Source organism: Calidris pugnax, unplaced genomic scaffold (genome assembly GCF_001431845.1).
Source record: "Calidris pugnax isolate Ruff unplaced genomic scaffold, ASM143184v1 scaffold68, whole genome shotgun sequence".
Lineage (NCBI taxonomy): Eukaryota > Metazoa > Chordata > Aves > Charadriiformes > Scolopacidae > Calidris > Calidris pugnax.
The window spans coordinates 4,445,790-4,469,534 of NW_015090921.1; the positions used below are offsets into that span (position 1 = coordinate 4,445,790).

Here is a 23,745-nt window from a genome sequence, read left to right on the forward strand (position 1 = left end):
CCCTTCAGAACCGAGGGCTGATGCAGAAATCAGAGGCTTCAGGGAACAATCATAACTGATCCTATATCAGAGGAGGCAGAAGGTCTAAAATACCTCTGAAGAGTCCCTAGGTCTCTGCTGTGGTTAGGTCCACATGAAAGTGCCTGGGGGAAAGAGCAAGTCTGGACAAACTCACTGGTCATACTTTACATAAGCAGAACTAAATAGATGCTAATCCACAGGGCTCCAGACTGTGTCAGACAAGAATATTAAATACATTGCCAGCATGCCGACCTGTCCTCTCCTAAAGGAATAATTCATGGCAAAGTTGCATATGGTGAACACATGACAACACTTAGACCAAAGGTAGTCATGAAATTAAACTAGAAAGAGGGTGGAACAGCTTTACTGTTGGTTAGGTCTGAATTACTGTCATTTCCAGACCCAAATCCCTTAGCCTTTTTCATAAAAATGCAGAGAATATTTGAAGTTAAAAGAAATCTCCTTACACCTTCTAATCCATGAAGTTTTGAGAAATTATTTATTGCCAATATTAGGTAGGTATTTTTCCATTTATAATATTAGCTGTATAGACTTTGAGATTATTTTTTTTTTTAAGTGTCATGTGAAACAGGCCTTCCTGAGGAAGATGCAAAAAAAACTGGACTGGAGCAATTTAGAAATTGTTTGTGTCGTGCAAAATAACCAGCTTCCAACACCAGCTACATGGCTTGAGACCAAATGACAGGTCCCAAGGGACTTGTCCCTGGGTGAGGAAGGACAAATACTTGATTAGAAATAGATTGGGCTGAAATTGTTTGAATCTTCAACATTTGACTTCATTTGAAAACCAAAGTCACACTAAATTTTCACATCTAAAACTGAAAATTTTAGTGCAAGGCTGATTTGAGCAAAGGTCTTTTCCTGAAATTGTTGCATCAGTGATGTGGCAATGAATTATCTCCAGTTGCCTGGGCTAGTCATGGACTAGACAGTTGTATTGGCTAAACTGGGGTTTTACCACTCATTTGACTTACGTGGCTGTTTTTTCTGTGGTAGTACTAAGTGCAACTACAATAATATACCTGTTTCTCTACTGGGAGCACTCTGCCACTGGGACTATACTGGTTTTCTCAGATTGGTAGAATGTAACTAGTACAGACACTTGCTAATCCCAATACTAAGCACTGCTTGAGGCTGCTTCTAAGAGCAGAAACACATCATGGGCTTGTGCTGAGCTAAGCTGTGCACGGGCATGAAGATATGCACGTATGACAGAATACTTCCTCAGCAAGCAGAATTGCAGTACTCCTGTGTTTTTTTCAGTAGAAATGGCTAAGGAAGAAGGCAAGAATGAAAGCAATGCTTCACAACAGGCGGTAACAATTTACTCAATCTCTAGAGATAACCTTGGATGCTGCCAGTGAAGCTCTTACCGGTTCTGAAGCACTGGCATTGGTAAGGTGATGAGAAACCAGTGGTCACTCCAGCTCCCTGCTCTTTCCCACATTGGCAAGGTGACTGGAGCTCCCTTTCTCTCTTCCTTGACAGAGAAGGAGACAGTACCATTGTAGCTGCCAAAAACATGCACTGAGAATTGGATCTGTAATAGAGGAAGAAGAGAAAAAGAATTATATACTGTGATAAAAAGGGAAAATTACTCACTTCTCCCATCCCTGGGGATTTGAGACACCAAGCCTTTGATACTGGGTCAAACTGTTTAATCATGGACCCCACCAAGGCTTTTTTATGACTCAGCACAGAAATTTCTTGGTGGAGACCCTGACTGACAGTCCTATTAGGCAGCTGTTCTCCAACCACTAACGACAACATCCATGGTCTCAGACACCATCCGGGTGAGAAAGCGCTGATTTCCTTGTTATCCCCTTTAGGAACACAAAGTAGTAAAGCAGAGGAACATAGGCTTAAACTCAAGAAATGTTTTATCATTAAATGTTTCCACTAGAGATGGGTTATTGCAGATAAACAATCCTAACCACATTCCTCTTCAGTGTTCTTACCAGTTTAAAGATTCCTATGAAAGGGCTTTGAGCCACAGTTTAAATCTTTTAAGGATTCCCATTGTAAACACTCAGGTTAATGTGTTACACTGATAAGCCTCAATCTATATGCAGGCACCATATAGGGCACAAAAGCACCCCGAGGCGGGAGCTGCCCTGCCCCAAATGCCCTTGAAATGAGGAATTAGGCTGTCTCTATAGCCAGAAAACCTCAATCCATGTACTTGCTTCAAGTCATAGGCACCATTTGGACCTGATCACCAAGCCAAAGATATTTTGAAGCAGGATTTCTTCCTCTTTCTTTGAGGGACCATTTCCACTTTGCCACAGAGCAAGAGAGAACTGCTATTTCCACCATGGCTTTGAACATTTAGCTGCTTTTTCTATTACAGAGAGCACCAGCACCAGCAGTAAAGGGAGCACACACACGCATGCACTGCAAAGAACAACCACAAGAAGTTCCTTGCTCCTGAAATGAGCAAATCCATGCCAGTGGAGGACAGGATGGGTCCAGATCTCCTGTGTCCTGTGCACCATAACCAACAGTTATTGCTGCCTCTCCTCCTCCTGGTTTTGTAAACCTAGCTCCAAGTACATTTTATTTTGTTGGAACTACCCAACAAACTTGACCTGGATTTATAAATAAATATAAATGCTGAAGTTTTATTTTTGGCACCTGCACTATATTTCTTTTGCCAGTTCTAATTAGGAGTCATCAAAGATTTCTGTTTTTCCCTAGCAGGGCTGGATTCCAGCTCAAACTTGCAGCTTAATTTTCCTAAGTGTTATGAGTGCAATATTATTTAATATTTTTAATTCCAGCATCTTGTAGTTCCTCTTATTCTTTGTAGAGATCTGAGCTGGAGGCAGGTTACATGATTATTTTCCATGCCAGGTTGTTCTTACCTTTTGAAATTTCTGATGAATGTGGACATAAGTTTATTGTATTCCTCTATTCCTGGAAAATCTAATACCTGCTAACTTCACATTCTTGTTCTCAGTGAGACTGAGACTGAGTTTTTTAACTCCTATGAAAGTATTGCAGAATTTAGGAAGAGAAGCCTCAGCAGCAGCAGGTATGCTCAATGTCTCAACAGCCCAGAAAGCCTGCTCCCTTTCCCTCAAACCAAGGCCACCTCATACAATTCAGCTGCTGGGTCCCCTTCAGAGGAATGATTGGTACAGGTAGGCTGGGAAGTTTTCCATACTGAGGAGCTGATTTGGGCCTCCTGCTCTCACTTACTGGGCCTCATGTCTCCTTTCCAGTGGTGAACAAGTAGCTATCTAGTTGTTATAATCAGCTCTTCTGCTTTCCAGTGTTTTGTAGAGCGTGCAGAGGCACGGGAGAATGGGCATATTGTACAAACAGTGCCTAACACCTAATGACTAACTCCACAAAGGCACTAAGACAGTATGACATACCTGGTAGCCTTCGGTAGCAATACTGGCTGGCAAGCTGGTACTGTAAGCCCTGGCCATACCACTTGTCTGATTGCTGGCTGCTCGCAGGTAGAGGAAGTGTCCTATGAACAGAAAGGTAAATCAGAAAAGACAAGATGCTTTTCCTTTTTCATACTCTCTTGAAATAATTTATCATCGCTGTGCTGAAGCACAGTTTAAGCAAGATGACAAGCATGGCTTGAGAGCAAATGTCTCAGTGAGGCAGTTAAGTTGGATATAATAAACACTCTGGTAGAATTCAGCAACACAAAAGCTGACATCCCAAACCCTTTCCTGGAACATGAGTGCATAAACCTCAGACACCACTAAAGCATGTTTCCATACAGGGGCTCACACCAATCCACAGTGAGCTCCAGATCAGCCTTAATTCTTACACCATTAGCCTCAACAACTCTTGCTGAGACAAACACTGGGCTGGAAGAGCTTCTCTGTAGTCTTTGTTCCCAGGGACAGTTTATACAAGCTCTCAAGAGACAAACAGGACACTCATATGGACACCTTTCAGTCTGACAAGTATCTGTGAGGCAAGAATCATCTGTGCTGAGTGCTTCTGACTTTCAGCTTGAATATCTGAGGGTCTGGCTTCCCTCTTGATTTACCAAGCTGACAGTTCTGGTAATTAACTGACTCTTTTTTAATTGTTGTATTCTATGGTACAGAATGTGTATGGTCACGTGGTCTTTGGATACACTTACATGTGATGCTCCCTAACCCACTGGCAGAGTCTGTCAAGGATTTCCAAAAGATTTGTTTCTACAAGTTTTCTAGTTCTGTTGGGCAATTTTTACTTCACGATGCAGCAGCTATCATGTTGCTGCTGAAGCACTCTGCAATCGCAAAGCTCATAAGAGGAAGAAGTAGGGAAGAAGTCTATATAAACAAAAGAACTAATATAATTTTGTCAAAAGTGAATAAGAATCCTAATCTCCAATAGTTTTGTGCTAACTTTATTGCAGAACTTGTTTCATATGAAGTTTTGAATTATCTTAAGAAGTTAATTTTGGCTACATTTAAGTTGTTACAGGCAATATTGATGCTAAAGTTGATTTGGCAATGCTGCCAAAATTTTAAAACCAATTAAAAAAAACTAAATTCAAGGCTATTGTCTACATACATACATGCACACACACAGTAAGAGACAACTATGAGGAACGTACCTCCTGTGGCTTGCAAGGTAGACCCTACAAATGAGTCATCTTGAATCATTTCAGTAAAGCCTCGAATAGACCAAGGAGATGCTGCAGTTTCATTCAGCGTCCAGCCACACAGACCCTCTTCAAAAGAGCAATGTGAGCCCTCTGGGAGACTGTCTACAATGGAGAATTAAAATAAAGCAGGAAAACAGGAGAAACTTGGTTATGGAAGAACACAAACAGCAAAAAAAAGTAAAAACTCATTGTGGTTGTCTAAGATACCCAACTTATGCTGCACAGATTTTTCAGCATGAACTGGTCTCATTTGTTTATTTCCCATTAGAAAGCCAACAGTTCTGCTTCTGGAGATATTTGAGGCTTTGCAGTTCTGTCCCGCTCTAGAGACTGTGTAAAACTGCAGCTCTCACAATCTAGTATGTTTGTAAACTGCCATATGTTTATAAAGGCCTTCTTGTGTATGAGATTATAGACATCATGACATTTTCTGTGTTTCAGTAGAGGAAGGCCAACCAAGAGATTATTTTAGATCTCTGTGCTTGCAACAAAGCTAAATGATGCTTCTTAGCACCACATATATTAAGTCAGGATGGATTTTTCTGTCATGATGCATGAGATGAGCTCTGAACTGGGATCTTGGAAGGACAACTTATGACCGATTATGTTGGTGGATGGCACTAGAAGGGAGGTTCAGATCTTGGGTCCAGAAGGAATTTCTCAGACCAGCTGCAGACTGGTTTTGCCTTTCTCTGAAGCAGCAGCAACGATGAAAGGCAGGTCATTGATCTCCTTACTGCAATATTTTAAAAAACAAGCCAAAGCAAAAACCCCAAATCCATTTTATCCTATATAGGATATATAGGATTTCAAAGAGAATCTTGGTATCCAATTAGTGTAAATAGGCTAAACTAATTCAGGAGGCAAAACACTGAATTAATCTAGAGATGGAAACAACATATTTTTCATTCTAAATTATTTCTTCTAATGGGATAAAGGTTCCCACAAAGTGCCATGCCACATACTCACCACACCTCACCCTTTCCTGTTCTTTGGCAGGGCAATCACTGATGAATTCACAGATTTGTAGGTGGCTGACACAGCCTCCATGAAGGCAGGGGAAGGTGGAGCCTTTGTCATATATAGAAAGATCTTGGTTTTCTTTATCTAAAGGAAAAAAAGAAAGAAGCCCAGAGATGAGTTGGCAGAACGTGTATGAAACTTCATGTGTATCAGCCTTCACATGAAGGACCTCAGGAAGTGTCCCTTGGGTGATAAATAATACTCACTTCCGCTTTTTACCATGTAGGTTTATATCCAGCATGAGATTCTTGCAGATCACTTCAGGTCTCACGGAGACCAAATTTATTGTTCCTGTCTCTCTCATGTACTGTCTTCTGTTGTGTTTGTTCTATCTTTAGATAATCACCTTTTTTTTTTTTTTTTTTAATAAGGACCTTGCAGTTTCCTACCGTGGCGTGCTCCTCAGCCCTGCCCATGTGACTGCACACCTGCCAGGCAGCTGTGTCACACTGCGTGACACTCTGCTGCAGGAGGCAGAGACACCCACTTAGCTCTGGTCCTGACAGACACTTTGCTTTGCCCTACTGAGGCTCAGGCTTAACCAATGCTCACGCTGCTGACACACCTCTGTGGCACCCTGCCCGTGAAGGGAGCTGCTTCCACAGCAGGTCAGCTCACTGTGAGAGGACTTTACTCATGCACCCAAGTCAGTCTAGTCAGGTATACTCCAGGAGGAGTCTGATATTTCCCAAAAGCAAGCCTCCTAATGCACCCAGCCTTTGCTGTGGATGTCTGTGTGCACAGGTCTGTTATGGACCTGCAGGTTTGTGTTAGGTCTCTTCTGTACCTGCTCCTCTTAGCAGAGCTCTGCAGAGAAGTTCTACTGGGACTGTTACTGCTCTGGAAAAATACACAAGAGTTAGGGAACCAATTCTAGAAACAAAAGAAAAGGACACCTCTGCAACAATCCAGGTCTGAAATAGTATTTCCTCATGGCACTGTTGTGCTGAGTACGTGCATCAGCTTATATAGGGACTGTTTGGGGGTGTTTAGCTTAGTGCTTCAGCCTGTATGCATCCCCCCAGAACTCCATGACTGTCAAAGAAACATTGCATGAAAAATATAATGTTTGTGAAATTAAAAGATTAATAACTGCAATAAAATTAAATCTCTAATGCGATCAAAACCAGTCTCATGATATATTATAAAACAGCTCTGTGAAACCAGTATTCTCTTTTTACATTTGAAACTTTTTACATTTACATTTCAAGCTATTTCTTCAGTGGCTGCAAAACAGAGGCAATAGCATTACACTAACGCATGGAAACCAGGAAGTGAGGACGATTATGTCTCCAACCTGGAGGCTGCCTGTGCCGACAGACTCTTGTACTTCCAAGAAACCTAAATGACATTAGCAAGGTTCTGCAAAGCTACTGAGGATCATTTGCAGGACATCCACAACAGGACTGTAAGTGCTACGTAAAACTGAGGGCTTCTGAGCTGAGCACTCAGTCCTTTGGAGAAAATAATTACATTCCAACTATTTTCATTTTAGACCAAAGTTCTCAGCCTGGCAGTAGCAAACAGACCCCATGGGGTGCAGATCAATGTTTCTTTTCTTTACAGATCTTGGTCTTAGACCCCCAATAAGGAAAAGGCCTTGGTGACACAAGGTTGTCTTTTGTTCTTGATTATTTAAGAAAGAAAAAGATTAAATGCTAAAATAATCCAGGCAAAGACTTTTTTCCATTCCTGTTGCTGGTTGCAGCATAAGCCCCTTGGTTTTCTCATACAAAGATCAAGCAAAGAAAATCTGAAAAGCAGAGAGGATCACTTAAGTCAGTTCTATAATTCTGAGCTTCAGTCCTTGGAGCAGGTACACTTGGGTGCATACACATAAAACACATGCAAACGTGACCCCTGACAGGTAAGCAGTGCCAGAAACCCCAAAGGAGACTCAACTTTCATTTGTCTCCATGTGAGCGCCACCCTGATGACGCTCATCAATTTTGGTGAGAATCCTGCTCTTTTTTCTGACTGCATTTGGTTATTCCAAACTTGACTGTATTCCAACATACCGTGAAAGCAGTTCCTCAGTTGTAAGGAGCCCACTGCCAGTACTCCAACCTCTTGTGCTCCACAGTTTGAATACAGCAAGGTGATTTTAAATGGTCTTTCTATTCGGCCAATCTGGGCCATCAGGTATTTCCATTTCATCCTAGAAGACAACAAAGAGCTATCAGACATACACACAGCACAGTCCATGGAGTCTCTGGTATAAAGATTCTGCACTGTACCAAACAGAAGAAACAGTATTCACATGGAGAATAGATTGATGAATGTAGGCTCCAACATAACTAGCAGGTCTTAATAAAAAACAAGTGATGTCCAGCCTAACAAGCTCGTGTTAAGTTATCCTTGCTGCAGATCCTACTGCCAATTATTAAAAGATCCAACCATTCCCAATGATTCTTAAGCTAAAATGGGGCTTAAATTTTCACCAGTTTTGGACACAGTCCACCATATGAGGCTTCCACATCTATGGTTGTGTTCTGTTTGCTCTTGCAAGTACGGATCAACCAAGCAGCTGCAAAAGGCTCTGGATCCCCTCAAGCCAATACTGACATTCTATGTTCTGAAGAAAATGTCTGGTCCTGAACGTTTCTTGGTTGTGTCAAGTGTGAGAACCTTCTTCTGTTCATTCTCTGTCTAATGTCCCATCTTAACAAGCTGGAGTGCACCCACAAAGCAAGAGGGAGAAGAGAATGGTGTTTCAGAAAATGCAGATTGTCCTGGCAATTTCCATTTCACTAAAGAACAAATGCCACAGTCCCTAGACAGCAAAGGTTTCTCCACTGTACAGCACTTGTGGCATTTCAGAGAAACACAGATGGTCCCATGCACTCTAATTTTAAAGATGGTTGTTAGGCATCAAAAGCTAAAGAAAGATACCAAGTAGGAATTTTCAAAGTACCTCACTCAAATCAGTCTGATGGAAGTCAGAGTATCAAGGTGTCATTAAAAAAAATATCCAGCAGGATTCTTAAAAATCTTATTTTATTTTGTTTTATAAAAACTGTCCTACTTCATCTTAACAAGACAGTATAATACAGGTGAAACCGTGTGTTATTATTTTGTAAAGGGGTTATAGCAGGGATAGTGCAAAGGAATCCTTGCTCTAAGCTTTTTTCTGAAAAGAGTACAAGACAGATAAATTTACCGACCCCTTCATGCTGACGATGTTGCCAGGGGGACCCTGGATGAGTGTCCCTAGGTCAGTGCCAGTAGGATGATAGGGAGGCCAGGCCACACTATTATGGTGTGTTGCTCAGTCTCTGCTCCTGGTATTTTGCATTTGGGAAATGCCTTCAGCTGCCATGAAGTGATCATCTAAGCTCTTGTCCTGCACCAGAAACACCTTAGAAGGCAAGACCAGGACAACAAACACATCTCTACTGAACACAATGTGAAAATCACAGACCACTGAATTTGCAACTTGCAAAAAACTCATAGCAACTTTAATTGTTTATGACTCCACTTCCTTGCCACTGATTAGTCACCTAACTCATTCTTCCCTCCACAAACTAACTATATACCTTCTTCTGGTGAGAGTTTCTTGCTATTCCTTCTATGGCATTCCCCCATCTTCCATTTTCACTGTTGTACACACACATAAACACCCACACATACCCTAAACTCAACTGAACTTGAGCTCCTCTTATCAATACGACCCTATTTCTCCTGTTTCCTGTCCCATCAGAAATCTCCAGCCCTGACCTACAGCTGCACCATCTCTACTACCCAGCAAAGGAGAACAACTGCTTTACTTATATTTTGTATTACAGTGTAGCTTCAGGAACATCCAGCACTTATATCTTGTAAATACACTTACAAATAAATATATCCCTCTCTACCACCCTGTGACACAACATCCGAGAGCATTCAGTACTGGCCCAGAACTCATTCACTTCTGCTACATGACACAGCTTTGTTCATCACCCCATTGCATCCTGTTGGACACAAAAATCAATGGGCCATAATCAAATTGGTTCAATGAGTCACGGAAGTTAAGCACGGTTTTTAAATCTTTTGAATTTACCTATTAAGCGTACTAGACCTTCCAAGCACTGAGACATAGTTCTAGTACCTCCATCAAGTTACAACCCACCCCCCAGCTGAGACATCACGGTATCGCTGGTGTTATCACACCCCTGAGTGCAAGAACCTACAGCACACAGCCCATGATTCACAACCAGTGCTACATTTAGTGGTAGCAACTAAAGAGACTACTGGCCCACAGCTGAAAACAATGACTAGTTCAGCTGCTGCACCTTAATCACACATGGTTTACAAGCCAGACACTTCAGAACTTGCCATTTATAGCCCGGTATATCAAATTGAATGAAAACCACTGGTGATCTAAGTCAGTAAAACAACCACTGAAACATCACAACCGAGAAAGACACACACTGTCCATTCTGCCACCACTGCTGGGAGAATTGCGGCACCTGATTCAAGAGCAAGGCCATTGTCTTAAACCACTGCTTGTATGAACTGGCAGCTCTTCTGAGTCAGGGCCCTAAGGTCTCATGAAACATTCTAGTTCTGCACTGAAATATTTCTAGCACTTCAATTTTACTCCATTTATAACACCACAGGAAAAGCTGGCAAGCATCCAGAGACCACAAAAATGACAAGTATCTTTGCATCACCCGGAATATTTCTGGGTATGGAGTCTCATCATCATCAAGGTATTCCCCTCCAGAGAAAGCTTCCCCCTCAAGATCCAACTGCAGCAAGATTTCTAATGCTGTAAATAATTACACCTTCTTTGCTTGGTCCCACTACCCAAACAGGGGCTAGTCAGAGCCAATTTAATTTCCTTAATGGAACCAGGAATGAAGCCCATTGTCAATCCAGCAGAAGATGGATCATTGCAGCAGACTTCCAGATAAGTCAAGCTTGGCAACACCTTTACTATTGATTTTTTGTCAAACCAGATCTCAAGTAACAAAGTAATATTACTCTTCTTCTAAACAGAGATGTTAAAATTTATCTATATGTATGGAAGGGCTGTCAGAGTCTGACATAATTTTAAGAAATTTGCATGGATGGTAAGTTTGGAGTGGCAAGCAACCAGATGCTTAAGGCAGGAGAATTAAAGATTCACCCTCCAAACTTGTAATTTCAACTTCTGATTTGTATTTTCAACTCTTGATTTTCATTAGTCTCTCAATCTCCTGTGCTGAGGAGTTTTTCTCCCCCTCCTTACCAATCCTCTCTATGCCATGCCTTTCCACATCCAATAAAGAAAACTGATCATTAATTTTAAGAAAGACTATTTTAATATTAAGAACAACAATTTCTTCATTAAGAGTGAAAAATTCAATAAAGCTGAAGAGGAAAGCTGAAACCTTTCCTGAATTGAGGGGGTTCACTGCATGGGTTATTGCATGAAGGTACGTATGTTAAATACTTCAGGTTCAATCAGTGAACATACAAATTAGCAGCTTTACATTACTTTTCTACATAGAGGAAGTTGTTTCAAGTCTTCACAAACATCCAGTCCTAGCCACTGGGCTTAAAAGGAAATAGATAAGTAAGCAGAACACGTCTACTCCTCCTGCCTTCACAACCAGTTAGAGGGTTCTTATTTGACCTAGGGTATTTCTGGGTGCAGTTTCAACAGAAGCATGGGGGGCATTAAATCGTATTTCTACATTAGTGTGCAAAAATCATAGCCTTATATAACAGCTCGGCAGCCTCTCCTTTTCTAGCTGCATTTCTTAAATGAAATGGCTGTGCTCATTGTTGTCAGTACATATTAGGCATTTTCCGAGGACGCTTAACAGACTACTCCCTTTCAAAGACCTGTGTAGCTGGACACCTAATTTACAAAGCCCAAACGACCACAGGTGTTTCTAGACAATATGGCAACGTTTCCATGTACGACAGTAGAAGTTGAGTAACTTTTTGGATAAAAACAACCACATTAGCAGAGCGGAAATGTCAAAGATGGTAATTTTCTATAAGTGTCTCAGAAGCTGGCAGGGCATCTTAGTATCACCACCATCCCAAAAAAGGGGGAAGACACAAAAAACTAAGTAGTACTTGTTTTGTGAGGTTCGCTAACTGAAAACCCATGCGTGCACACAGCTGTGAACTTTTTGCTTTTTGGCCTATCGTGTCTACCATGGCCAGTGCCTTATATTTCAGAAAGAAAACAGAACAAACTCAACTTGGCTTATTGACCACAAAGGGAAAATACTGTCCCTGCCCCAAGTGATGTTTTTTATTTTCACTGAAGTCTGAGTACTTAGAGTTGAAAGAAACTAGCTCCTTACCTAAACGGTTTTGGCTGACAACACTGAAATAATTGTGGTCAACAACAAACACAGGCATGTGAAACCATTCAAAACAAAAGCACACAGGACTGGGAAGATTTTTCAGATGTGATAGTTTCTGGGTCTGCGTGCTAAAAAGGGAAAATGTGGTATAAGCAAAACAGTAAAAAAGACATTAGATGTGACCTGAACAAGCACCATATCTATAACCCTGAGAAAGAGAAGATGGCTTTCTCAGCCAAGTGCTGATGAAGGCTTGGACTTTCAAGCAAAGCAACAGGCTCTTAATGTTTGAACTCTGCTGAGATAAAGAGAAATGGAATTTTATATATTTTTTTGCAAATACAGAGAATTTCAAACACCTTACTCCCTCAGTGGTTCTCCCTCTAACAGCAGTAATTCAGAATACCCACACCCTATAGTGTATAAATACTATGACTTTGCCCTACTTGTCCAGAGGGCATGGTGTCTGAAGGTCCATACGTTTCTTTGTTCTTTTACCAGGGTATATATGTAAAAAAAATTGGTGTTAGCTTCAACACTGCCAATTTAGTGACAAATCCTAATAGGTAGTGAGATGGATAGAGGAGCAACTTTCTCTCATGCATGACATATCTAACTGTGTAGCTGATGGATCCTGAAGGAGGAAACACCTTCAGGAGAAGATTTCTAGGTCCAGAAAGAGGACAGTTCACTGAAGGGATCTGGTGCAGCTGGAATTTATGAAGAAGTACAGCTTGATCCTGCAATTGAGGGGTGACAGAAGGGACTGAAGCAGGCCCAGATTCTTCTGGAATTGTGCAGAGATTTTAAAGTTTCCATGTAAAGAAGCAGAAAAGGAAGGGTATTTGACCTAACATGGTTCCTTAACTCTGCTTTGTCTCTGTTCCTTCCCCTCCTTTCTATCTTGATTCAAAAAAGGACTCAGTCACTTTCCATCTCTGAAACCTTAGTACTAAACCCTCTGAGCTTACCAGTGCTTCATTTCACACACTAAGAAAAAGTAATACCAACGTCTATGCCGACTTCCAGTGAAGCTAACTCTATTCTAATAAATCTAAACACCATCACTTTTAGAAAGATTATAATTTTGATTTCATGTAGAATTGTTTAGCAGTGCTCAAATAAGCCGATAAACAACATCTATGATCCATTCCAGAGATGCTGCAGTGATTGTGATCAAAGGCTGGTCTGGGCAGGTAGGTATACCAAAAGGGTATTTTATGAGTCCATATAGGGGAATGGAGCTGTGGCAGCAATTGCAGAGGCTTGTCAAATACTCAAAGCAGCAAGGGCAGCTCTAGGTAAAAAAGGGCATTAGAAACTGATTCCAAAAAATGCAACAGATTCCTTATGAAATTGGCAAGAAGAAGGGGAAGGAGTAGCCAGGAAGGAAGTGAGCAATAGCTAAAAGCAGGAGAGAGAGGAGGATCTGAAAGAAAATAAACATTTTTTTCAGTCAAACTCTGCTATCTTTGGCTTACCAAGAGTCTTGGCTACAGATCTCCATGGCAGCCCGGGGAGTGCCAAAGAATTCAAAGAAAACAAGAACTGGGATCTATTGCTTAAGTTCTCCATGGGAGTCAGTCAGGTGATGGAAATAAAAAGCTCTGTTGTGCGACTGACCTAGGTTCTTACAAGGCAGATTGCAGCAAAGGAAAAACAAGCACATGGAAAATGGCAAAATCAGATGACACGTGGACTTTTCTCCCTCTTTTCCTCTTGTGATTCGTTCCCTTTGTCCATTTCTCCTCCTTACTGTGTTCTGCTACACGCATGAATGAAAAAGTAAAACACTGGGAAGATCAAAAAGAATACAGGACAAGATCCAGGGTTGCTACACTTTCTTTTTTTGTCTTCACCTCTTCTCACCCCTACCCTCTGTTTTTCCCCTCCCTGAACTTTACAAATGAAGCAAAAGAGGATGTTCCTGAACTTAGCAGACAGAAGGAGGAAATCACAAAAGAGGTAAAGTTAACACTACCTCAAAATGAGAAATGTGACGCTTGTGACAATGATAGGACCCCTTGAATACGTAGAATATCAGTCACGTGACCAAGTCCTGGCAGTCCTACCTTCATTTTCTGCTGTAACAGGAGCAATGATCTCAAGAAGAGAGAAGACATTGATAAACAGTGGCCTGGAGGGACTCCACCCTAGCCTGCAATTCAAAGTCTAAAAAGCTGCAAATTGATTGTCTTACCCGGCATCCTCCTCATGGCCAGCTCTCAGAGAAATTATTGTATTTCTGTTTGTCTCCATATATCTGATTTCAACTGTGAACCTCTGGAGGAGAGGAACAGCATCCTGTGAATGTATGGCCAGTTCCAGCAAGCAAGAGTCCAAGCTCCCAGGCAGGATGGGGCTATGCAGGCTGAACTCGCATCTATCTGGGAGCCTACTGGTGTTCAGGAGGAAAATGTCCCCTGTGAGGAGAAAAAAGAAAAAAAAAAAAGGAAGAGACACACAGTGTGGATGGAAGAGAGATAATAAGAGGAAAATGGGTAAGGAGTTTGAAGCAAGGAATCATGAGAAGAAAAGAGAGGACTACGCACAAAACCCAAAAATAACAGAAAGTAGAGAAATGAGAATAAAGTGAAAACGAGGGAAATAAGTAAAGAAGTGATAGAAGGAATGAGAAAAGAAGAAACCAAATAAAGTAGAGTGAAGACATGTCCAACAAAACAAAAGCCAAAGACTTCGCAAGTCAGACAGCAGACATGTGGAGCCAGCCCTGGCTTGTAAAGGATTGAGTTTCCTAAAAGAAATCCAGTCTCTGTAAGTAAAAGTAGCTTATCCTAAAACAGGGTGAGACAAAAGGAGTACATAAAGGGGCTGGCTATATACAAGGTACATACACACACAACTCAGGCAGTATACATACATTATAAGGCTCTTAGTGACTCCTGGGCACTGATGGCACATTTTACAAATTGTGCATCAGAACCAGCATATGGCAATATTCTTGGTGACCTGTGCCTGAAGCCTCAGCCTGCTGGCTCCTGTTGCTGCCACCCACAGCTGCTACCAGTGCTGGGGGAAAGCAGATGTCCATTCAAGGGGAACTGTAAATCTGCCTACCTTCAACATCTCCACGGGAGGAACTGTTTTCCAGAACCAGCTGCTGCCTCTCCTGAGACACCAGGACACCAACTGAAGATAACACCCAGTCTGGTTTTCCAAAATTGTCTGTAGACGTCACCCATGAACAGCTTGAACCGATGATACAAGAGATTTCTGTTATGAGAAACCAAAGGTTCCATTGAGGCCTTCCCCAGTTCAAAGGGCAGGGGTGATGCAGGCACACAAATGAGAAGATCTACAGGGAACGGGGGCTCTCTCTCCCAAGGAATGGAAGAGACGAAAGGAAAAAAGAAAGTTTATCTTGTGCAGTAACAACAGAGTCACTCCCAGTGAGGACACAGGAACATGCCAGAAAGAGTAAAAGTCTGCAAACTCTCGACAGGTGTAAGAAACATCCTCCCCCTGGTATCAACAGTGAATTTACAGCAGTGGAAGGTCTAGCCTGCATGTACGTAAGACCCTGAATGAGAATAATACCTGGTCCAGCAAGGATATTGAAACTGTGTGGATTTAGCATTTTGGCAGAAAGGAACAAATTAAACACTAAGGTCAACCCTCTCAGCAATAGAAAGAGCTTGACAGGGTCTCAAGCAAAATAGCTGAGCAATGCAAGCCTTACATATTTTTGTATTAATATTTTTTTTAAACAGTTTTGCTTTCCTCCAGCAGGATGGATAAGAACACCCTCTTAACAAACTCCAGAGTCCATTCACCACACTGAGAACACTACATCATCCTGGTCAGAATTTTTCATCATCAGCATATTATGAACCAGACAAGAAGTAATTCACTGTTCTCTCATCAATCTAATATGAACTCCCTGAAGGGATGTTAGCTGCACAAAGCTCTCCCACACAGAGTGGGCCTGAATAGATATGGTAAGCTGATATTAACTTGCATGATATTTATTTTCAGTAGTAATAATAATATTACAGTAATAACTGGAGGACCCCCAGGCCATATGAGAAATAATAAGAGACTAAACATTCGTATTTGGGATCCTAACATTCAGAGGGTATTCAGACTTTTCAAACATGAATGACATGTTTTCCCCTTGGCAGGGGAAAACACATATAAAGAACAGAATTAAGGTAAGGGATATAACAAGGATAGGTGGTTGCACAGGAACAGAAATAAAAAAAATTCTGTGGGGCAGAAATAAAAATACAAGAACCTCCAGAAGACTGGCTATACTTCAACTAAACTTCCAGAAATGGAACAATCTTTTGAGTGCAACAGCCAAAGTAGACAAGTTTTCCTATTTTTAAAGTTAATTGTAACTACATTTTTATAAAACAGCACCTTGTGTGCAGAGGTAAGAGAAACACAGATTTTGCAGAGTTGCACACCACAGTATGGGACAGTCTGTGTACTCCCACCTGAACACTGCTGCTGAAGGGAACTGCCTCTCTCAGCCTACCAGCCTGGCCAACCTCCCAAACAGCTTCTCAGCCCAGCTCATCAAATCCATACAATTGAGCAAAGGTCTAGCACACTGATTGGCCCATCATTTTGAAATGGGAGCCACAAGCAAGTGAACTGTCCAACTGTGCATGTGTGTATGCAATGCCACCTTCCAGCAGGGCACAGGAGGGAGGGTAACAGCCACTCTCCTGGCTCCGGGGAAAGATGTTTGTGCACAGCTTCAGGCTGTGGTTTGATGATCCATAGTGAAACAGCTTTAGGGATCTCAATAGCTCAGAAACTCCAATACTGTGTGAGACAAAGCAGAGTCCTGATCCAGATCTGCTGCGATGTTTCAAATTTATTAAAGTTTGACAGGTTAACTCAGTACCCACAGACTTATTGTCACTAATAGTAATATTTTTTCAGGTAAGAATCTAGTTGGTCGTAAAACCCAGAGAGCAATTTCTCTCACAACAGCACGACAGTGCAAGAGCAAAGTGAAAGCTCAAGAAAAAAAAATAATTCCTTTTCTTTTTTAAAAGAGGATTATTTGAAACATATTTATGACAAAATCATTTCAGTAAATCTTAATACCCCTTCTTACAGTAGCAAGGGCTTTACCAATGCAGACTTAATCCTTAGAATGTGCCTCACATCACAAAGCAGTTTGCAGGTCAGATAAGTGAATGTAGCATTCTTCAAAAGCACCTAATTCCCATACTCTCCAGGCTGTATAAAGCCTGCCTGCCACAACCTGAGGCCTGAGAGGATCTGAATGCCCGGAAGAAGAGTTGGAAATAGATCAGAGAAGTTGTTGACATCTGGGAAAAAATGGCCTCTGAGCTATCTGGCAATGGATCATGTGCATTGCATTGTGATGGGAAGATCAATCAATAAGAACCTGTTGTTTAGCGTAAGTCACAGAGCAAAAGAACTGGGTACCCTCATGTGGGCACACTATAAGAGAACACTGAAAGCTGCAACCTCTGACACTACTGCGTACCACCTTACAGATGCTTCATGTCCTACCTTGCTTCACACATGTGAACCTTGCCTTTCCCCAGAAAGGCAAAATGCAACATAAATGAAAAGGAAAAAAATAAATTAGAGAGATAAATATATCTATATTACTACAATCAGCAAAGGACATATTTTAACATGTTACAAAAGCGATCTGAAGAAGTTTAGGTTGAAGAAAGCTCATGGACAGTCACAGGGCATGTCAGAAAGGAGGTTCACACCTTAAAGAATTAGATATCATCTGCAAGATATTACTTTAAGGAACTCCTCTCTGGCAAGTCTAGGTCACCTTGCCACCTCCTGTGAGGAATGTATGTGACCTTTCCAGCATGCACAGGTCTGTCTTTATTGTTCAGCATCTTCATTAATGACCTGGACCAAATGGGCAAAGTGCAACCTCAGCAAGTTTGAAGAGGTACAAAACAAAGAGGAGCAGCTGACACGCCACATGGCTGTGCTGCCACTCAGAGCAGCCTGGACATGCTGGAGATTGGGCCTATAGGAACCTCTTGAAGTTCAACAGAAGGAAATGCCAAGTCCTGCACCCGGAGAGGAATAACCCCCGGCACTAGTACATGGTGAAGACCAACTGGCTGCAAAGCAGCTCTGAAGAGAAGGACTTTGGGGTCCTGGTGGACAAGCTGTCAGTGAACCAGCAATGCCTCTTTGTGACAAAGAAGGCCAACATCCTTCTGAGCTGCATTAGGAAAAGAATTACCAGCAGATCAAGAGGGGTGATGCTTCCTCTCAGCACTGGTGAGACCACTTCTGGAGTGCTGTGCCTAGCTCTGGGCTGCCCCATACAAGAAAGACCTGGAGTTACTGGAACAAGTAACTCCACAAAGTCCACAAAGGTCCACAAAGATGACTGAGGGACTGGAGCATTTTTCATAGGAGGAGAGGCTGAGAGAGCTGGGACTGTGCAGCTTGAGAAGGCTCAAGGGGATTTTATCAATGCGTACAAACACTTGATGGGAAGGAATGAAGAGGAAGCCAGACACGTCTCAGTAGTTCCCACTGACGGAACAAGAGGTAATGGGCACAAATTAAAAAAACAAAACAAAACAAAAAACCCAGGAAATTCAATCTGAACATAAGAAAACACTTTTTTACCATAGGAGTGGACAAACACTGGAACAGGTTGCCCAGAGAAGTTCTGCAGTCTCCATTTATGGAGATATTCAAAAGACATCTGGACATGGCCATGGGCAACCTGCTCTGGCTGATTCTACTTGAGCTGGGGTGTTTGGACTACATGATCTCAAGAAGTCCCTTCCAACCTCAACCATTCTGTGATTATTTCACTAAATGAAAATGCATCACTTCAATTTCCAAGTTTCCACATCACTGATAGCAACTGTTTCATTTCTCTTGATGTATAGTGTCTGTTCCACCTATCCTGGCGTATCCAGTAATATCTAATTCATCCTACCTATCTCACAAGCATTTTGTTCAGCTCACTGGGCTTCTACAATGCCTAGAAAAATAAAATTCCAGTTGAAAAAAACCACACCTTCATTTGGTATCAAGAAAGGCAGTTTGTTCTATAGTTGCTGGAAAGCAGCTCCACTAATTCGCTTTCATTTCAAGAACTCCCAAACCCAAATCTGATTAATTTAACCATGTTGATAGAGAAGATTATTCTTTTAATCTTTTTTTTTTTTTCCACTTTTTTTCCTTTTTTTTTTTCTTTTGTTCTTTTTCTCTGTTTTGTTTTCAGGGTTTTTAATAAGTAAGGGATTCCCTTAAGGTTACACTGGCCTTTCTGAGTACTTGCTCCATTTCTAGAGAGAAAGCCGATGGCACAGCTTTCTGGTAAAGGGTCCTTGTGACTGCCAGCATCTATTTTGCACCTAGATTCTGAAGCAGAAAGAAGAAAGATGTAAGGAAGAGGACTTGTAGTACCTGGTTTAGAAGGCTGATGCAATGACGCCATCCTATTTTTTATTGGGGAGCGCTTCTGAGGTGGATTTGGTGAAGAAGAGTTTTCTTCATGTGACCCAGAACAGGATACAACAACTATAATAAAACAAAAACAACAGGGGAAGAGTTTGGTGTTTCTATACAGAATCACGCTCCCATATTGTTAAACATGAACATATATTCAACAAAGCTGTTAGATTGTACCCACATTCATTACAGTGTGCTGGTGCAGTACTGTCCTGATGATGTTTCAAAACAGACCTACCACTTCCCAGAAACATAACTACAACAAAATACTTTACTTACTAATGCGTTCTTTACTAATCTTTATTCACTCCCATTTTTACCAGTATATAAGCTGTAAAGAGACACTGTATATTTCAGTGGTGCCCATGTTGCTGTAACAGTATATCTAACTGCCAATCAACAGCTACACCTCTAAAGCACTCGTGCTGGATGGGGCTTTGAGCAATCTGATCTAGTGAAACATGTCCCTGTGGCAAGGAGGTTGGACTAGATTATCTTTAAAGGTCTTTTCTGACCCAAACCATTCTATGATTCTATGATGAGAAGAAGAGTTGAGCTGTAAAATATATGTTAGCTATACAATACCCAACATAGACTTATCAGCAGTGTTTCAGGAGGACCTGCATAAGTGCTCTCATTGTCACCACACAAGAACAATGCCCCATCTGAAACTAACCCTAATGAAACCTCTGCATCACTGCACACATTCACAGAACAGATTTCTTTCTTACTGCCAGGCACAAAGCATGGATTTTCAAAGGAATCGGGTAACTAGCTTACATTTGACATCTAGTAATACATACTCTCTTCAATGCCCTTCTTATTAATCCACCTTCACTGCTCTATCCCAGGGATACCTTTGTCATATACCTGTAAAAATCTTCATTGGTAACTGAGACATTTGATCGTGACACCAATACATACATATTTGTGCATTTTTATTCAGATCAAATCTTAAGAGTCCTGATGTAAAGTTTAGTTGTGCTGGAAAAAAAGAACAAAAACTGTGAAGATATAAAAGGCCACAGAAATTATTTTCTACTTCACTAACGCGGGTATTAAATCCATCATGCTAAGATTAGCTGGTTTTAGCCTGAGGTGTTCTTCTGGATCAAATATTTGTAATTCAAAATAAAACAAATTTACCAAAACTACTATTCATTGTAGTACTTCTGACAATTAAATATTCAGTACCTTCTGACTTCTCCTCTGAACAACTCATATCAGCAATGGCTTTTTTATTTATTTAACCTGTGCATGTGAAAATATGGAAGTCCCAAACTAAGCATGCAGTAATCTTTAAGATTGTCCCCGATCTTTTGTTTTCTAGGAATCATAAACAAGTTGACCAAAATGAATGTATTTGTTTTCAAAAGGTGTTCAAAGACAGAGAGAAGCAAAATTAGTTGCTTTCAAACCTCAGCCATGTGCGTTATGAATTCAGCAATATAAAAATCTGAAAGTATGTCAGAGGAGACAGGAGTCCTATGCGCATGAATTGAAGTTGAGAAAAAAATGTATATACATGCTATTGATAACAGCTAAGATATTCTCAACAGAACTAATTTGAATAGTAATATTATGAAAACATACAGAAGGATCTAAAAAAAGAAAACAAAAAAACCTTGAACATATGTTCAACTTGTCCAAACTTAGCACTGCTTTCAGTTTTTCGGAAATATCTAGTCTGATTTTAAACTGCTAAAACATTTTTCATTTTCATGTATAATGACAATGAGCATCACAGAATGAGTAAAACGCTGTAAAATGTTTCATAGCACGAGAATGCCCTATCTCTCTATCTTTTATTATAGTACTAAAAACTGGCATCAGTGTTCATGGGGTTCCAAAGAAAGGATAACTTCAGAACAGCATCACACCCCAGCAGACGCATGCTGTACTCATGACAGACCCTTGGTCCCCACAGACCAACTGTTAAACACTACATTTTTTTCTGCCTCTCTGTTCAAATATGTGGGGACATTAATGTTTGAGAAGCTGATTCTGCATTGTATATAAGACACTGATACTAGTCTGCTAAGTAAGGTATCTTAAAGGTATCTTCAATAATGGGATGAAATCCTCAAAAAGAATGTGAATTCTTGTTTGTTCAGCCTTATGAAAAGCTTGCCTTTCTTGGCTTGCCTTGTGAAAAATGACGGGGGAATCTCTTCATAAAACTGTCAAAAAAAAAATCCATGCCAAAACCCAATGACGTATGGCAAACAAACCTATTTCATCATATTAAAAGAAATTCCACTGTGGAAAGAGAATAAGACCTTTTGAGAGCTTGAGTCTGCTGCTTCCAACTTACGTTCTGTGTCTGTGGAGATATTGTTCAGTTCTGTATTTCCCAGTCTTTGTTCAGCACTGCTGTAGCTTCAGTATTTACTTCCCTCAGGGCTTGCCGTAAAGCGTGTTCCACCCACTCACCTCCCCACATGCTCCAAGCTGCTCATGTATTTTGGAAGTAGCCTGAATATCATGGGACCCACAAAACATAGTACAGTCATGGCAGAAGTTCTGCTAGAGACATTCCTCCTGATAAAACTAAAGCTTAATAAAAATATTTGATTTGCACTCCCTACCACCCCCCAAATTACATAAACACCTTTGGGATTTTCCTCTTTCTCATTAGCAAAAACAGGTTCCAGTGGCAGACTGCCATGAACAGAGGCCTAAGCTACTTGAAACAGGAATTTATCTCTTTAGTCTGAAAAAATATCCATTGCCATTGGTGATGTCTGAGACATACAGGGTACAGAAGTTTTTTGTGCTGTTGAGATAAATATCTATGAAAATTGCTGGTCTGGTGTTAAGATATATTAAAACTTAACTACTGCTTTGTGGCTTTTTCTGGCTGGGACTGAGCAGAAGAGGACTCGGAATATGATGAATCCATGAGTGAGGTCTGAATAGTGGTTTTGTAACGCTCCAGTCCAGCCCACGTTCTTACATTACATCTCAATCTCTCTCACTCATTGAACCTCTCTGATTGAACTGGAAGTCTAGTGCACACAGTCACTTTTCACTTTCTTTTGAAACTGGGAACTCCAGAGATACTTCAATAACCCCCCACCTCATGTACCCTCATACATAGAATCACAGAATGGTTTGGATTGGAAGGGACTTTAAAGATCCTCGAGTTCCAACCCCCTGCCCTGGGCAGGGACACCTCCCACCAGACCAGGTTGCTCAAAGCCCCATCCAGCCTGGCCTTGAACCCCTCCAGGGATGGGGCAGCCACAGCTTCTCTGGGCAACCTGTTCCAGTGTCTCACCACCCTCACAGCAAAGAATTTCTTCCTATTATCTAATCTAAATCTCCCCTCTTTGAGTTTAAAACTGTTACCCCTTGTCCTATTGCTCCATTCCCTGATAACGACTTCCTCTCCATCTTTCCTGTAGGCCTCTTTTAGGTACTGGAAGGCTGCAATATGGTCTCTCTGGAGCCTTCTCTTCCCCAGGCTGAACAGCCACAACTCTCTCAGCCTGTCTTCATATATGCTTATATGTAATTCTTCTATGATATGAATTTCAGCATTAAACAAATAGTAAAGACTGTCTCTTATCAACTACATGGTATCTCAGTCTTGACCAGCAAAAGGCAATGATTAAAGTGAAAAGAAATAAAAGATGCAGAGAAAGGAGGCATGTGATTTTAAGCTAAGTCTGCCACTAAGGAACATAAAACGGTCAGGAAGAAACAGTAAATGTAACAATATTCAACTGTCATAGGAAAAATATGGGATCTTTTAACAGCACAGCACAAATCATTTCTTTTTCTGTAATCAAACACAATAAAATCAGAAGCCTCCAGCACTCAGAAAATAATTCCATTTCTTTCATTATCTTACAGAAAAAAGCATTCAGACACCTCCAGGGCTGAAATTTTTCCTGAATCCTGATGTTACTTCGCAGAAGAGAAGAAAATTGCAGAAAATTCTTATAGAACTCACAATGGGAAATCAGTTCCAGGTCTGCCAAGATATCTTCCTACCAAAACAGGAATTTCCTTTAAAGCATTTTCTAATGTTTTTCCCCATCTAATATCAAAATGGCAACTCCATATTTCTCACTGCTTCTCTGAAAAGATAAGCTTCTGTACAGACTAATAGATCTGACTGTCAGGAAGTCAGACTAGACAAAAAGAAGACTCTTTGTCTTGTCTACTACCTATCCTAGTATTTTTCAATTACTCGTAAGCCTTCCACTTTCAGCTCAATAAATAATCTCTCTCCTTCATGAGTATTTACAGCTTTAAGTTATTAACCTTTCACCTTGAAAATGTCACCGTGATCTACTCCTA

At 41.0% G+C, this 23,745-nt stretch overlaps 1 protein-coding gene across 1 annotated transcript in view; it reads right to left on the bottom strand.

Moving 5' to 3' along the window:
• The window catches only part of LTK (leukocyte receptor tyrosine kinase), a 94,163-nt gene that overhangs the window by 32,896 nt on the left and 37,522 nt on the right, over positions 1–23,745 (bottom strand). Inside the window, exons 2-9 of the mRNA XM_014950396.1 lie at positions 19,393–19,506; positions 15,058–15,213; positions 14,180–14,402; positions 7,711–7,850; positions 5,639–5,776; positions 4,619–4,771; positions 3,423–3,523; positions 1,416–1,582 (exon numbers count right to left, since the gene is read on the bottom strand). Of these exons, the coding sequence (XP_014805882.1) occupies positions 1,416–1,582; positions 3,423–3,523; positions 4,619–4,771; positions 5,639–5,776; positions 7,711–7,850; positions 14,180–14,402; positions 15,058–15,213; positions 19,393–19,506 (1,192 nt within the window). The remainder of the gene's footprint in view (positions 1–1,415; positions 1,583–3,422; positions 3,524–4,618; positions 4,772–5,638; positions 5,777–7,710; positions 7,851–14,179; positions 14,403–15,057; positions 15,214–19,392; positions 19,507–23,745) is intronic.